This window comes from Bos mutus, chromosome 14 (assembly GCF_027580195.1).
Source record: "Bos mutus isolate GX-2022 chromosome 14, NWIPB_WYAK_1.1, whole genome shotgun sequence".
In the NCBI taxonomy this organism is placed as follows: Eukaryota; Metazoa; Chordata; class Mammalia; order Artiodactyla; family Bovidae; genus Bos; species Bos mutus.
In genome coordinates this window covers 4,835,090-4,850,297 of record NC_091630.1, presented here as the reverse complement: position 1 = coordinate 4,850,297, position 15,208 = coordinate 4,835,090, and the positions used below count along the sequence as shown (strand labels likewise).

At 43.4% G+C, this 15,208-nt stretch overlaps 1 protein-coding gene across 2 annotated transcripts in view; it reads right to left on the bottom strand.

Annotated features, from left to right (window-relative positions):
• The window catches only part of LOC102282417 (carbonic anhydrase 13), a 39,328-nt gene extending 27,103 nt beyond the window's left edge, over positions 1 to 12,225 (bottom strand). Inside the window, exons 1-2 of one of the 2 annotated variants that reach the window (XM_070382909.1) lie at positions 12,113 to 12,225; positions 7,059 to 7,256 (exon numbers count right to left, since the gene is read on the bottom strand). In XM_070382909.1, the coding sequence (XP_070239010.1) occupies positions 7,059 to 7,172 (114 nt within the window). In that variant the 5' untranslated portion in view covers positions 7,173 to 7,256; positions 12,113 to 12,225. The remainder of the gene's footprint in view (positions 1 to 7,058; positions 7,257 to 12,112) is intronic. The other variant, XM_070382908.1, reaches the window with a different exon arrangement.
• Between the last annotated feature and the right edge of the window lie 2,983 nt (positions 12,226 to 15,208).

Genomic DNA, 15,208 nt, shown 5'->3' with positions numbered 1-15,208 from the left:
TGTTAGCACACAGTAGTCAGTTGCCCAAAATGACAAGCAAGGCTGGCAAAACAAAATTAAAAAAAAATTTTTTTAATCAAAACACTTATCTGTTAATGCATTTACCGTCTATCTCGCTAGAATACAACTCCCCTGAGGGCAGCACTGACCTCCTTCTCCTGGATAACCAGTGTGGATGACAGTGCCCGGGTCAGTGAACCTTATAAAGTAAGAAAGAGAAGCACTCCTTCACAACCTTCAGTCCGTAAGGACGCTACTGAATCAGCCGGGGCACCGCTAAAGAGCAAAGTCTTAGGACCCGGAGAATCTAATGAACGTCGTGGCCTGGTCGTGGTGGGGCGAACAGCTCCCTGAAGTAAAAGTAAATGAACAGCACGCTTATGTTTTGGTTGGAATCTAGGAAAAGAGGAAACAGAGAGCACAAATCCACCAGGATTATAGCAAGAGAGAGAGAGAGAGAGAGGAGACAGGAATGGTCCCAGCTGCTGGGGCTTGAATTCTTTCTGGATCCAGGAAGTCTTCACAAGTCTGGCTTCCTCTGCTCTGAGCACATGCACGTCAACTTACTCTCCGCTCACTCATTCATACAGCAACCCTTAAGAGCTTACAGTGGGCCAGCAACTGTGTTTGGGGTAGGAACACATGAGCAGCGCCATCTCTGTATCTTGGCTGGGAAGGGGTGGGAGAGCATGACTAAGGTGTGCTCACACGCCCCATAACTGCTCCTGCTTCTTCTTCCTTTTTAATGTGTAATTTGAGATCCTGTACACTTGGTTGACTTTGGGCAGTTACCTAGAACTAGATAACAGGATTATAACTGAGACACTGACAATTTTTAGAGTTGAAAAATCAAACTACAACCACTGAATCCACCAAGTGACTGGTGTTCCTTTGTTGTTCAGTCGCTCAGTCGTGTCCGACTCTTTGCGACCCCATGAATCACAGCACACCAGGCCTCCCTGTCCATCACCAACTCCCGGAGCATACTCAAACTCATGTCCATTGAGTTGGTGATGCCATCCAACCATCTCATCCTCTGTCATCCCTTTCTCCTCCTGCCTTCAATCTTTCCCAGCATCAGGGTCTTTTCCAATGAGTCAGTTCTTCGCATCAGGTGGCCAAAGTACTGGAGCTTCAGCTTCAGCATCAGTCCCTCCAATGAGTATTCAGGACTGACCTCCTTTAGGATGGACTGGTTGGATCTCCTTGCAGTCCAAGGGACTCTCAAGAGTCTTCTCCAACACCACAGTTCAAAAACATCAACTCTTCGGCACTCAGCTTTCTTTATAGTCCAACTCTCACATCCATACATGACCACTGGAAAACCATAGCTTTGCCTAGATGGACTTATGTCAGGAAGTAATGTCTCTGCTTTTTAATATACTGTTTAGGTTGGTCATAGCTTTCCTTCCAAGGAACGACTGTCTCTTAATTTCATGGTTGCAGTCACTGACTGCAGTGATTTTGGAGTCCAAGAAAACAAAATCTGTCACTGCTTCCACTTTTCCCCCTTCTATTTTCCATGAGGTGATGGGACTGGATGCCATGATCTTAGTTTTTTGAGTTTCAAGTCTCCTTTTTCACTTTCCTCTTTCACCTTCATCAAGAGGCTCTTTAGTTCCTCTTCCCTTTCTGCTATTAGAGTGGTGTCATCTGAGTTTCTGAGGTTGTTGATATTTCTCACGTCAGTCATCAATCGTAATACCAGCTGTGATTCATCCAGCCCAGCGTTTTGCAGGATGTGCTTTACCTATAGGGCTTCCCAGGTGGTGCTAGTGGTAAAGAACCCACCTGCCAGCACAGGAGATGTGGGTTCGATCCCTGGTTCAGGAAGATCCCCAGGAGGAGGGCATGGCAACCCTCTGTCCATGGGCAGAAGAGCTTCACAGGCTACAGTCCATACTGTAGCAAAGAGTTGGACATGACTGAAGCGACTTAGCACAGCACTGAGTCACTTTGCATATAAGTTAAATAAGCAGAGCAACAATATACAGCCTTGACGTACTCCTTTCCCAGTTTGGAACCAGTCTGTTGTTCCATGTCTGGTTCTAACCGCTGCTTCTTGACCTGCACACAGGTTTCTGAGGAGATAAGCAAGATGGTCTGGTGTTCCCATCTCTTTAAGAATTTTCCACAGTTTGTTGTGATCCACACAGTCAAAGTCTTTAGCATAGTTAATGAAGCAGAAGTAGCTGTTTTTCTGGAACTCCCTTGCTTTTTCGATGGTCCAATGAATGCTGACAATTTGATCTCTGGTTCCTCTGCCTTTTCTAAATCCTTTTGTACATCTGGAAATTCACAGTTCACATACTGCTGAAGCCTAACTTGAAAGATTTTGAGCATAACTTTGCTAATATGTGAAGTAAGTGCAACTGTATGGTAGTTTGAACATTCTTTGGCATTGCCTTTCTTTCGGACTGGAATGAAAACTGACCTTTTCCAGTCCTGTGGCCACTGCTGAGTTTTCCAAATTTGCTGACATATTGAGTGCAGCACTTTCACAGCATCATCTTTAGGATTTGAAATAGCTCAGTTGGAATTCCATCACCTCCACTAGCTTTGTTCATAGCAATGCTTCCTAAGGCCCACTTGACTTCACACTTCAGGATGTCCTGCTCTAGGTGAGTGACCACACCATCATGGTTATCCGGGTCATTAAGACTTTTTTGTATAGTTCTTCTGTGTATTCTTGCCACCTCTTTTTAATCTCTTCTGTTTACCATTTCTATTCTTTATCGTGCCCATCTTTGCACAAAATGTTCCCTTGATGTTTCCAGGTATTTTTAAGAGATCACTAATTTTTCCCATTGTATCGTTTTCCTCTATTTGTTTGCGTTGTTCATTTAAGAAAGCCTTCGTATCTCTCTTTCTATTCTCAGGAGCTCTGCCTTCAGTTGGGTCGGTCTTTTCCTTTCCCCCTTGCTTTTTGTTTCTCTTCTTTCCTCAGCTTTTTGTAAAGCCCCCTCAGACAACCTCTTGGCCTTCTTGTATTTCTCTTCCTTTGGGATGGTTTTGGTCGCTGCCTCCTGTACAATGTTACAAACCTCTGTCCATAGTTCTTCAGGCACTCTAACAGATCTAATCCCTTGAATCTATCCATCACCTCTGTTGTATAATCATCAGGGACTTGATATAGGTCATACCTGAATGACCTAGTCGTTTTCCTTACTTTCTTCGACTTAAGTCGTATTTGGCAATAAGGAGCTCATGACCTCAGCCACTGTCAGCTCAAGGTCTCTTTTTCTTGCTGACTGTATAGAGCTTCTCCATCTTTGGCTGCAAAGAATATAATCAACCTAAGTTTGGTGTTGACCATCTGGTGATATCCATGTGTAGAGTCATCTCATGTGTTGTTGGAAAAGGGCATTTGGCATGTGCTTTGACCGGCATGTTCTCTTGACAAAACTGTTAGCCTTTGCTCTGCTTCAAGGCCAAACTTGCCTGTTATGCTGGGTATCTCTTGACTTCCTACTTTTGCATTCCAGTCCCCTATGATGAAGACATCTTTTTTGGTGTTAGATCTAGAAGGTTTTGTAAGTCTACATAAAACTGGTCAACTTCAGTTTCTTCAGCATCAGTGACTGGGGCATAGACTTGGATACTGCGATTCTGAATGGTTTGCCTTGGAAGTTAACCGAGATCATTCTGTTGTTTTTGAGACTGCACCCAAGTACTGCTTTTCAGATTCATCTGTTGACTATGATGGCTACTCCATTTCTTCTAAGGGATTCTTGCCCACAGCAGTAGATATAATGGCCATCTGAATTAAGTTTTCCATTTCCCATTCATTTCAGTTCACTGATTCCTAACATATCTATGTTCACTCTTGCCATCTCCTACCTGACCACTTCCAGTTTACCCTGATTCACAGATCTAACATTCCAGGTTCCAGTGCAGTACTGTTCTTTACAGCATCAGACTTTACTTTCACCCCCAGACACATCCACGACTGAGCATCATTTCCCCTTGGGCCAGCCGCCTCATTCTTTCTGGAGCTGTTAGTAATTGCCCTCCACTCTTCCCAGTAGCATATTGAACACTTCCCAACCTGGGCGGCTCATCTTCGGTGTCCTATCTTTTTGCCTTTTCAGACTGTCCATAAGGTTCTTGTGGCAAGAATGCCAGAATGAGCTGCCCTTCCCTTCTCCAGTGGACCACGTTTTGTCAGAACTCTTCACTACAAGCCATCTGTCTTGGGTGGCCCTGCACGGCACGGCTCACAGCTTCACTGAGTTACATGAGCCCCTTTGTCATGACAGGGCTGTTATTTACTATATTCTAAGAGCTATTTCACCTTTTAAAATTTCAAAATTAGTATCACAGCCTATAAAAAATTCAATGTTTGAACAATGAATAATCCACCAATGTTTAAGCTATTTATGTATCAAATGGTAAATATTAATTGATTGCTGGTGGTTTATAATTTTATTGAGATTTTGCCTATATAGGGCTTCCCTGGCAGCTCAGACAGTAAAGAATCCGCCTGCAATGAAGAAGACCTGGGTTCAACCCCTGGGTTGGGAAGTTCCCCTGGAGAAGAAAAAGGCAACCCACTCCAGTTTTCTTGCCTGGAGAATCCCCATGGACAGCGGAGCTGGCGGGTCACAGTCCACGGGGTCACAAAGAGTCGGACACAACTGAGCAACTAAGCCCACCACCTTCGCCTACATATAGCATAATGCCGTATCATGGTATTTTCCATATCCTCCAAAAAAATCATCCCCCAAAAATATGCATTTAACTGAAACTTCCCTGGTGGCTCAGATGGTTAAGCATCTGCCTACAATGCGGGAGACCTGGGTTAGATCCCCTGGGTTGGGAAGATCCCCTGGAGAAGGAAATGGCAACCACTCCGGTACTCTTGCCTGGAAAATCCCATGGACAGAGGAGCCAGGTAGGCTATAGTCCATGGAGTCGCAAAGAGTCAGACATGACTGAGCGACTTCACTTTAACTGAAACATACATTTATTGGTTACTTTCTGTGTGCTAGGTGCCATGCTAGGTAGATGAGTAAGACACAGCTGTTGCTCATTTTAGCTGAGTGGAAAGAAACAGCTGGCAGTCACAATGCAGTGTGGGAAGTTCTGTAGGAAGGAGGTCTGGGATGCTCCAGGACCTGACTGGAGGAGCCAGCCAGGTGAGATTCCCAGAGAGACGGGATCCTGTCTGGTTTCAGAAAAACCAGACGCTCCGGTGAGAGCACTCTTGTCTTTCCTCATCTGATTACTATTTCCCTTACTATGGCCGATAGGAGTTCTTCCTCTGAAATTCCTTCCTGGGTGAATTTCGTGTCCACCTGTCCCCCTTTTATAGGACCATTAAAATTCTGAAAGGCAGCTCCCCCAGGTTAACCTTGGTTGTGCAGCAGCCCAACCAAAGAAGCCCCGCCAGGACTGTGCAGAAAGCTTTCTGCCTGTGGTTCTGTGACTGGTGGGATTCAGAGTTAGCTTGGGGAAGAACTGCTTCTTTACAAAATGGAAACTGCTTTATTCAAATTAAAGTGACCTGCTACAGAAGTATCTGTGTTTTTTATCACTTGTATTAGCTATGGTGGTCTCCACCTTTTAAATAATTTAACCCCTCAAATCACCATGAAACATCCCCCTCATTTATCGTGAGAAAAAAAGAATGAGAATCATGACCTATATTTATGCAGCTTCTGGATCAGAGGAATACAAAGGCCCTTATGGTGATTTCCAATTAACCCTGGTAATCTCATTAGATAGCAGTGAGACCCTCGCTTATGGGTGAAGGCACACGCTACCCATCACAGACCCAGTGTCAAAGGTGGAAACAGACAAACTGATTCCACTGATTAACCCAAGGTAGAGGGAAAATGAGAGAGGAAGAGAGAGGGGAAGAGAGGGAGTGAGAAGACCCAGATCATCACTGCACAAATTAGAGGAAGAATTTTTCATAACTAAGGTTTTTATGATGAAGTACAAGCTAATCAGTTCTTACTCTAAAAGTCGGAATGGATAGCCTCAGTTTTTTGCTTGAGATATCATAAACAGTATCAAACTACTATAGGGGTTATAAACTTTGTACTTAGAAACCTTGGACTACTATAGTGTACCTACCACATCAATCATGTCTGTTAATATGGGTTCATAAAGTTGAGGGCTTGAAATACAATTTAATAAATGTAAAAAGTGACGTTGCTTCTCCCCTCCCTTACACATTTACTAAAATGTTCTGATGAAAATGAATCACTTTTATGAAGTTAAGAAAGATGAGGAAGAAATGGAATGGGCGTTTCATTTTTGCTAACAACGTAACATTATATAAACACATGAAGACCTTATTACTTATCTAAATCTAAGCTTAATGACTAAATGGGGGATTCCCCGGTAGTCCAGTAGTTAGGACTCCAGGCTTCCACTGAAGAGGGCCTGGGTGTGATCCCTGGTTGGGGAACTAAGATTCCTCAAGTCAAGTGGCAAGGCCAAAATAACGAATGCATGAAGACTTCTAAATAAGGATTTTTATAATCTAACTGTATTTTTCATTAATAAATACAGCATCATCCTAACGTTAGACTAAAAATAAAATTAAAAAATTATCAGAAACCTTTAAAGGTATTTCAAAATATGATTCTCTCTAATTTTCTCTTTCATCTATTTTTAAACTTGGTATCATCTATTCTTTGGGCAAGAAGTATACTTGAAGGAGGATTAAATGTTCGTTTTCAGGAAATGCTCTTTTCTACTTCATTCAGTTAACAAATATACTAGTTTTTGTTTTTTTTTTCCGGTTGGCCCATTATTTATTCACAGTGTGAATAAATAAGACCTTATCCTGTGAACTAATCAAACACAACTTTATTACAAGTTCTAGCAGAACACTAACAAGGAACACACAAGTGTTTCAAATGTGGAAGATAAGAATGAGCCATCCACTGATTCATGCTGATGTTTGGCAAAAACCAACACAATCCTGTAAAGCAATTATCCTTCAATTAAAAATAAAGAAATTTTTTAAAAGAGAAGAAGAACGCACCATCCAATCATTCAAACTCCTCACCCCCAAGCAAGAAAAAAGAAAAGGTAACGCCAACCTGATTTGTCGTCCGTGTCGTCAAAGTCAACGTTGAAGGAGTGGCCACTGTTACTGATGATTTTAGCTGAGCTGGCGTCGTACTTGATACCAAGAGGTCGGAGGGAAGAATCATATCTTACTTCTTTGGTTTTAATCTCAATCGGAGATTGTTGATCCCCATCAGCAATAGGGAAAAATTCATTCCAATGAACAGGACCTTCAATACACAGGACCAAGCAAAAAGGAAGAAGTAAGTTATTTCGTTCAACCAAAGGCTTGTTGAGTACCACATGCTGTACTTGACTTTGACGAAAACACACAGATGAGTAAAAAACGACCTTTACCTTCAGGACTTTAACATCTAACTGTTTTGCTTCATTTTACAAGATCAAGTATTTGGTCTTGCATACTTTATTGCATACTTTATTATAAGTATGCAAACCTCTTGGTTTGCCTGAATTCATCTTCAGAGTTAAACTCACCCTTGTTGACAAAAGAGTATGTAAGTTTCATGAAGTACTTTGCAAATGCCTTCTATCAAACTAAAAACAACAGCACAGTTCATCACTGAAAACAGCCAGACTCAGTCTCAGCTCCAGGAACGAACTGTGACCATGCCACAGGCCAGGCTCATGAGCTAAAAGAACTAACGTCGCGGAGAAAGCGGTCTAGTGAAGAAAGGGTGTCGTTCTTTCAAATGTTCTTCCCACTTCTCTTCATTCACTGTATCCCTGGGTATCACCAAGGCCTCAATTTAATTTCCTGTAAATAATGTGCAACAGACAAACTAAGGAAATATATAAATTTTTCACATAGTATAATCCATATAAAATGACTCCACCATATCAGGAAATATAATATGGTTGGTTTTCTGCAATAGAGTCAAGTAACAATTTATTTCTCTTTCTATATTCCAGAAGGTCCTTCCACGGTTGTTTTGCCAATACTACATTTGAGTTCCCACCCAAGGAACAACTGTCATCCCAGTTCTGCATTTATAGTCAAAATTGCATTAAGTTCCCAAATTAAGCATGTTTGGTAAATTGAGGTGAACCAAAATCAACAGCAAGACGCAACTTCAAATAAGCTCCAAGCTAGCCTCCAGACTTTACAGGTTAGAGGTTCTTCTCACCTTCTCTCCTCTGCCTGCAATTCGCACAACCTCTACCAGGCCAGTAGAAAAGGCTGCTGACTAAGCTTTTCCCTGCTCACTAAGCAACTTACTTGATTTTTCTAAAACTCAAGTACTTACTAAAATGACACAGCATGACAATGAATTAAGCATTTGCTACTGACAACACGAAATATTTTTTTAAAGATAAGATTTAGAATGAAATTTCAAGAAGTGCAAATATATCAGAGTTATCAACCGCTTCAGTCTAAATCAAATGTTCCTTCTTATTCATCTTCTTTGCAAAGGAGATAGTATAAATTCTTTACTTCATACATGCATCAGGTATAAAAAGTCAGAACACGAATACAGAACCACACACATAACTTAGACGTTGTTCTCTTATGAATCATACACTTTGGACTTGGAAGCAACTTGAAAACCAACATTCTTTGGTTACATCTTATTACAGGAAGGTGCTGCTGCTGCTGCTAAGTCACTTCAATCGTGTCCAACTCTGTGTGACCCCATAGACGGCGGCCCACCAGGCTCCTCTGTCCCTGGGATTCTCCAGGCAAGAACACTGGAGTGGGTTGCCATTTCCTTCTCCAATGCATGAAAGTAAAAAGTGAAAGTGAAGTCTCCCAGTCGTGTCCCACTCTTAGCGACCCCATGGACTGCAGCCTACCAGGCTCCTCCGTCCATGGATTTTCCAGGCAAGAGTGCTGGAGTGGGGTGCCATCGCCTTTTCTGAGGAAAGGTACTACATTTCCTTATTTACTAGGTACTGTCATTCACCTTTCTAGCACTCTTTTTATAAACAAGCCAGTCCTTTTCTAATGTGAAAAAAAAAAAAAATGTTCTATTTCACTGCCCTCAAGTATGCATTAACCTATTGAGAATCAGACTTCAAATATACGTGTGTGTCATAGTATGTTGTTAACTATTTTTCTAATTAGGAAAGAGTTTCTTTCTACTCTTAGTCCCTTTATGCTTCTATTTTCAGTTCTTTACAGCCAGAACTACTTTTTAAAACAGAGGCAAACCAAAATAAAACAAAAATAATATCATTTTGCATCAGTCAATATCATCTATTAAACACGATGGTATGTTCATTTCCCTGCCTCTTAAAAACACCCCTTCCTCTTTCATAAATTCTCCATAACATGCAACTTTGAAACTCATCTAAACACAGGTGTAGAGATACATGGTAGTTCTTTCATTGATTCAGGAACTTTTGAAGACCCTTGGAGATGTGTAATTTTCAACGACTGTCATGTTTCCTAAACCAAACTAATAAAATTGTCAAAGATTCCTGGAAGAAGTTCTCAGTCGTCTGTGAAGGTGGTGGCATCTTCCGATGCCTCCCCTTCTGATGTTCCATTTATCATTGCTACTATTCCCAGTTTGCTTCCTTTAACCTCCGCATTCACTGCTTTTGCCAGTCTAAACTGAAAACAAGCAACAGAACTTGCCCAGTCAGGAAACAACATATGAATGGGATTTTGCCAAAGTTGATCTACTTAAAGGCATGGTCCTCAGAAAGCTACTGAATTAAAATCAGGGAGTGTTAGTAGTATCCAGCTCTTTGCAAATCCAGGGACTGTGGCCCAACAGGTTTGTTTGTCCGTGGGATCTCCCAGGCAAGAATCCTGGAGTTTCATTTCCTTCTCCAGAGGATCTTACTGACCCAGGGATGGAACCTGGGTCTCCTGCATTGCAGGTGGATTCTTCACTGTCTTAGCCACTGGGAAGTCAAAAGCAGAGAACAGCCCTACAATTCTTAGCGGAAATATAAAATAATTCCTTGTTAATGGCTTTTCTACAAAGGATCTTTCTTTTATGCTTTCAATTTTTAATTTTTTCCTCCAGTTTTATTGAGATGCTATTGACATACAGCACTATGTAAGTTTAAGGTGTACAGCATAACAATTTGACTTACAATACATAACCCATGATATGATTACCACGAGTTTAGTGAACATCAATCACCTCATATGGATACAGAATTAAAGAGCAGACAAAATATGTCTTCATTGTGATGAGAACTAAGACTCACTCTCTTAACTTTTATACATAACATACAGCAATGTTAACTATATGTATCATGTTGTCCATTAAATCCTTAGTACTCAGTTATTTTATAACTGGAGTGATCACCTTCATCCAGTTCCCCCCTCCCACTCACTCTGGTAACAACCATAAATCTGGCCTCTTTCTCTATACGCCTGTTTGTTTCTGAAGCATAATTTATCTACAACACGACGTTAGTACCTAGTACACAACATAGCGATTTGATATTTTTATACACTTCAAAATGACCACCATAAGTCTAATTACCATCTCTCAGCACACAAAAACATGACATGATGTTTCACCACATTCCCCACTCTGTACATCTCATCCTCATGAGTCATTTATTTTGTAACTGGAACTCTGTACCTCTTAATCTCCCTCACACATTTCTAAGATGGATTTTTAAAACTTCAGATGCACTTCACTGGAACCAATATTTTCTAACCTATTAAAGAGTAATCAATATTCATTGATTGAAAATACCCTTCCCTTCCTAATCATAGTGAGGGCATTGTTAACACCTAGCAACTATTAAACAGGGAAGATCCCCTGAAGTAGGAAATGGCAACCCACTCCAGTATTGTTGCCTGGAAAATCCCATGGACAGAGGAGCCTGGTGGGCTACAGTCCCTGGAGTTGCAAAGAGTTGGACAGGACTGAGCATGCAGCCACCCAACTATTAAATAACAAGAAAAATTATTCCAGCAGAGGGAAATTAAAAGAAATTTCAATTTTCCCAAACATAAATTGAAGATTAGCAAAATGTAAGACTATAATTGTAGTCTCACTCAAAGAGAAATCCACCTAAATATATTTTTCATTATTAAAACTCTCACTTGCTGCCATTTTTCAACTGGCAAGTTTATCATAGTCTCAAAAATGCTACAATTAGAAATGAAACTCTTCTGTTTCTTTGTGAAAGTAAGCTTTCTATAAAACTAAGTGTATACTACTGCTCAATAATATGCATGTTGATCCAAGGAAAGTATTATTACTATTATTATTCACAGATCTAATATTGAGAGTAAGACTTTCTTGGTGTCACTTTGCACATAATGGCCATTTGAAATAATCAGTTTAATATAAAAATAAGAAAAAATAGTTTACTTTTGATAACTTAGAATATACAAGAAGAAAAGTATACATATTATTAACTGTTGCTCCCACCAATAAACATGTTTTGACCAACGCTTTAAAATATCAATGATCCGTTGCTAACCGCCAGTCTCTGCAAGAATGAGTGGAAGGAGAAAGAAAAAGCGTGGAAAAGTAGTTTAAAATATAACTTCACTTCTCAAAAAGAACCTAAAATCTTGCTAAAATCAGCAGTTCCAGACAACTACCTGCAGGCTGCTGGGGGAACAGTTAATAGTAACAGCTATTAAGAAACCTGCGGGGCATTGGTGGCCAGGAAGACAACTTAAATCTCAGTGCTGCGATTCAAGTCATTAAAATTTCTTAAGTATATTGTCACATCTTGGCCATGATTTGCCTCCCCTAAATGAATAACGAGTTTAAAGGAGCAAAAAAGCAAGCTTGTCCTCAGCTCATAGAAGTCTGCCGTCAGATCTGTTGTGAACTGCGAGCCTTTGACGGGTCGCTGATTACTGCTGGGGGCAGCTCTCGGCTGGTCGAACGCCAGGGAGCGGACGCGTCTGAAGGTGGGGGGCCGGGGTGTGTGGACCGGGGTCACCCCCGGCGCTGTCCGCGTCTACACGGCGTCCAGACTCCCGCAGCGCCCGCCCCCCCCCCGCGCGCTGTCCGCGTCTGCACCGCGCTCAGCCCCCTGCGGCCCCGCGCTCGGCTCCGCGGAGCGCCGCTGTCTCCAAGGAGGACCCCAGAAGCCCCCCGGCGCGCGGAACCCCGTCCACCCCCTCCGGGCTCACCGTCGCGCTCGCCGTAGCCCCAGCTGAACCCCGACATGGCCCCTTGCGGCGGAGCCAGCGGAGGGCGGCCCGGCTCCAGGCCCCGCGGCCCCGCCCGCCCTCCTCCGCCCGGCCCTGCTCCGCCCGCCCCGGGGCCGTGTCGGGGTTCAGCTGGGGGCGCCCTGGAGCCGCGGCCGGGCGCGGGGCGCGGGGCCCGTCCGGTCGGTTTGATCCAAGGGGAGAGACTATGCTCGGCGGGGAGGCGGGGGCAGCAGACGGAGAGACGGAGAGGGAGAAGGGGAAGGCTGCCCGGTGGGCTGCTTCTGAGCAGGGGTCCTGCTGGAAGGGAAGGGCTGCCCCAGGGCCGTCGGGGACCGGGGAACCCCCCGGGCTGTTTAATGCAGTTTCACTTAATGTTCAAATGCAGTGTAGTTTATGTACAGATTTATGCAAAGAGCTTCGTAATTGGCATGAACCCCAAGGCGATGGCACCCCACTCCAGTACTTATGCCCATGGACGGAGGAGCCTGCTAGGCTGCAGTTCATGGGGTTGCGAAGAGTGGGACACGACTGAGCGACTTCACTTTCACTTTCATCCATTGGAGAAGGAAATGGCAAGCCACTCCAGTGTTCTTGCCTTGAGAATCCCAGGGATGGGGGAGCCTGGTGAGCTGCCGTCTGTGGGGTTGCACAGAGTCAGACACGACTGAGGCGACTTAGCAGCAGTAGCAGTGAAGTTTCTCAGTCGTGTCCGACTCTTTGTGACCCCATGGTCTGTAGCCCGCCAGGCTCCTCCGTCCATGGAATTCTCCAGGCCAGAATACTGGAGTGGGTAGCCTTCCTTTCTCCAGGGGATCTTCCCGACCCAGGGATCGAACCCAGTCTCCCCAACTGCAAGCTGACGCTTTACCATCTGAGCCACCAAGGAAGCCCCTAATTGGCATGACCCTTGGATAAACCCTGATAGTTCAGTTGGTAAAGAATCTGCCTGCAACGCAGGAAACATTGGTTTGATTCCTGGGTCAGGAAGATCCACTGGAGAAGGGATAAGCTACCCACTCCAGTATTCTTGGAATTCCCTTGTGGCTCAGCTGGTTAAAGAATCCGCCTGCAATACGGGAGATCTGGGTTCCATCCCTGAGTTGGGATGATCCCCTGGAAAAAGGAAAGGCTACCCACGCCAGTATTCTGGCCTGAAGAATTCCATGGACTGTGTAGTCCATGGGGTCACAAAGAGGCGGACACGACTGAGCGACTTTCACTCACTCACTGCATAAAAGAATGTTTGAAAATCTTTCATTTTCTCTTGCCATCCACGTGGCTGCTGCATAAAGTGGTAATTGCAGGTCCCCGGAGGTCCAGCTTTAGGAAACCGCTCATTGTTCAGGGACCACTAACTAAGGATCAGTTTGAAGTGTTCTTTGGACTTGAGGTAGATGTTCTGTGGTCAGCCAGTGGCTCCTTCTGCTTGTACAGATCTTAATGAGGCTAGAATGCAGCAGCATAGAAGAGAATGCGATGAAATACAATAAACGATGCTTCTCTTGCACCTAGGAGAAGGCCAAGGCTTTCGTATTCCATATTCTGTGGCATAACTGGATTCATTTATGCCAATAATATAATAGGAACCAGACTTTCAAGAATAAGGTCTAATCGATATTCATTTTTCACCACAGAAGACAATATTCACACATATATGGGTACATACAGGGACTTCCCTGGTGGCTCAGACGGTAAAGCGTCTGCCTACAATGCGGGAGACCCAGGTTTAATCCCTGGGCCAGGAAGATCTCCTGGAGAAGGAAATGGCAACCCAGTCCAGTGTTCTTGCCTGGAGAATCCCATGGACGGAGGAGTCTGGTAGGTTACAGACCATGGGGTTTCAAGAATGAGACACGACTGAGCAACTTCACTTTCACTTTTCACTCCCCAGGTGGTGCTGGTGGTAAAGAACCTGCCTGCCAGTGCAGGAGATGCAAGAGATGTGCATTCAGTCCCTGGGCCAGGAAGATCCCCTGGAGGAGGGGATGACAACCCACTCCAGTCTTCTTGCCTGGAGAATCCCATGGACAGAGGAGCCTGGTGGGCTACAGTCCACAGGGTCGCACAGAGTCAGACCCAACTGAAGTGACTTAGGACGCATACATGGGTGTATATAAGATATAAAAGTATTTATAACATATACATGTGTAAGATACATATAAGTATCTTAAACCTATTTAAGAATGTTGTCTTGAAAAGTTAAGTCTGGGTTACTCAGCTAAGTGCCCTAAGTCTACTATAGATATAGTTGGGGATATTATGAATGTTGTGAAGAAGATTGTGAAAGCTCAAAACTCCATAAGCCACCTTCTCATGGTGTCCTTGTCTCAGATCAACTGTCTCGTATTTTACAAACTCAAGGATCCTCTCTGTAAGGAGCTTGGTGTCCCCTTTTCCAGCAACTCAGATGACTTGGCACTTCAAGGTTAATGATGGTCTATCTGGTCAGTTCCTAGTGCTCAAGAATAATCCTTGGATGAATGAATAAATGAATGAATGGACCAAAATTGTTAAAGAAGTTCCAATTAGTGGGCTTAAAATCCTTCCCAAATTGTTCATTTCACTGCTTAGGTTCACAGTGTCCTCTGGCTTGAATTTATTGTGTACTCTATCCAGTTTTCCAAAAGAGCAAGCTAACCATTGGAATCAGACTGCCGTTTACAGATACTGGTTAGATAATCCGTAGAACATCCGCACAATCAGCTACTGTCGATATTTGAAAAGAATGAAGAAGATCTCCATGAACAGAGACAGGGTGAGTCCTGGGACAGATCCAATGGGGGGAAAAAAAGAAGAGGAAAAATAAGCAAAGGTGCAAAAGAATGTATGTAGTATGCTACATTTTCTTATCTTTAAAAAAAGAAAAGAATTTCAGACTATCTGGGTTAGGTTGGGTAGTTACACTGAAAGGAAGTGATGGGAAAGAGTAGGTCACGGAGCACGTTGATCTTTCTGTCGACCATTCATAGGTCATGCGTGGGACTGGCCGTGTCTTGCCACGCCGTCAACCTTAGATTTGTGTGGGGTGACACCGCTGTTTATGGGCCGGTCTAAAAGCCCTATCAAGACCAGGAA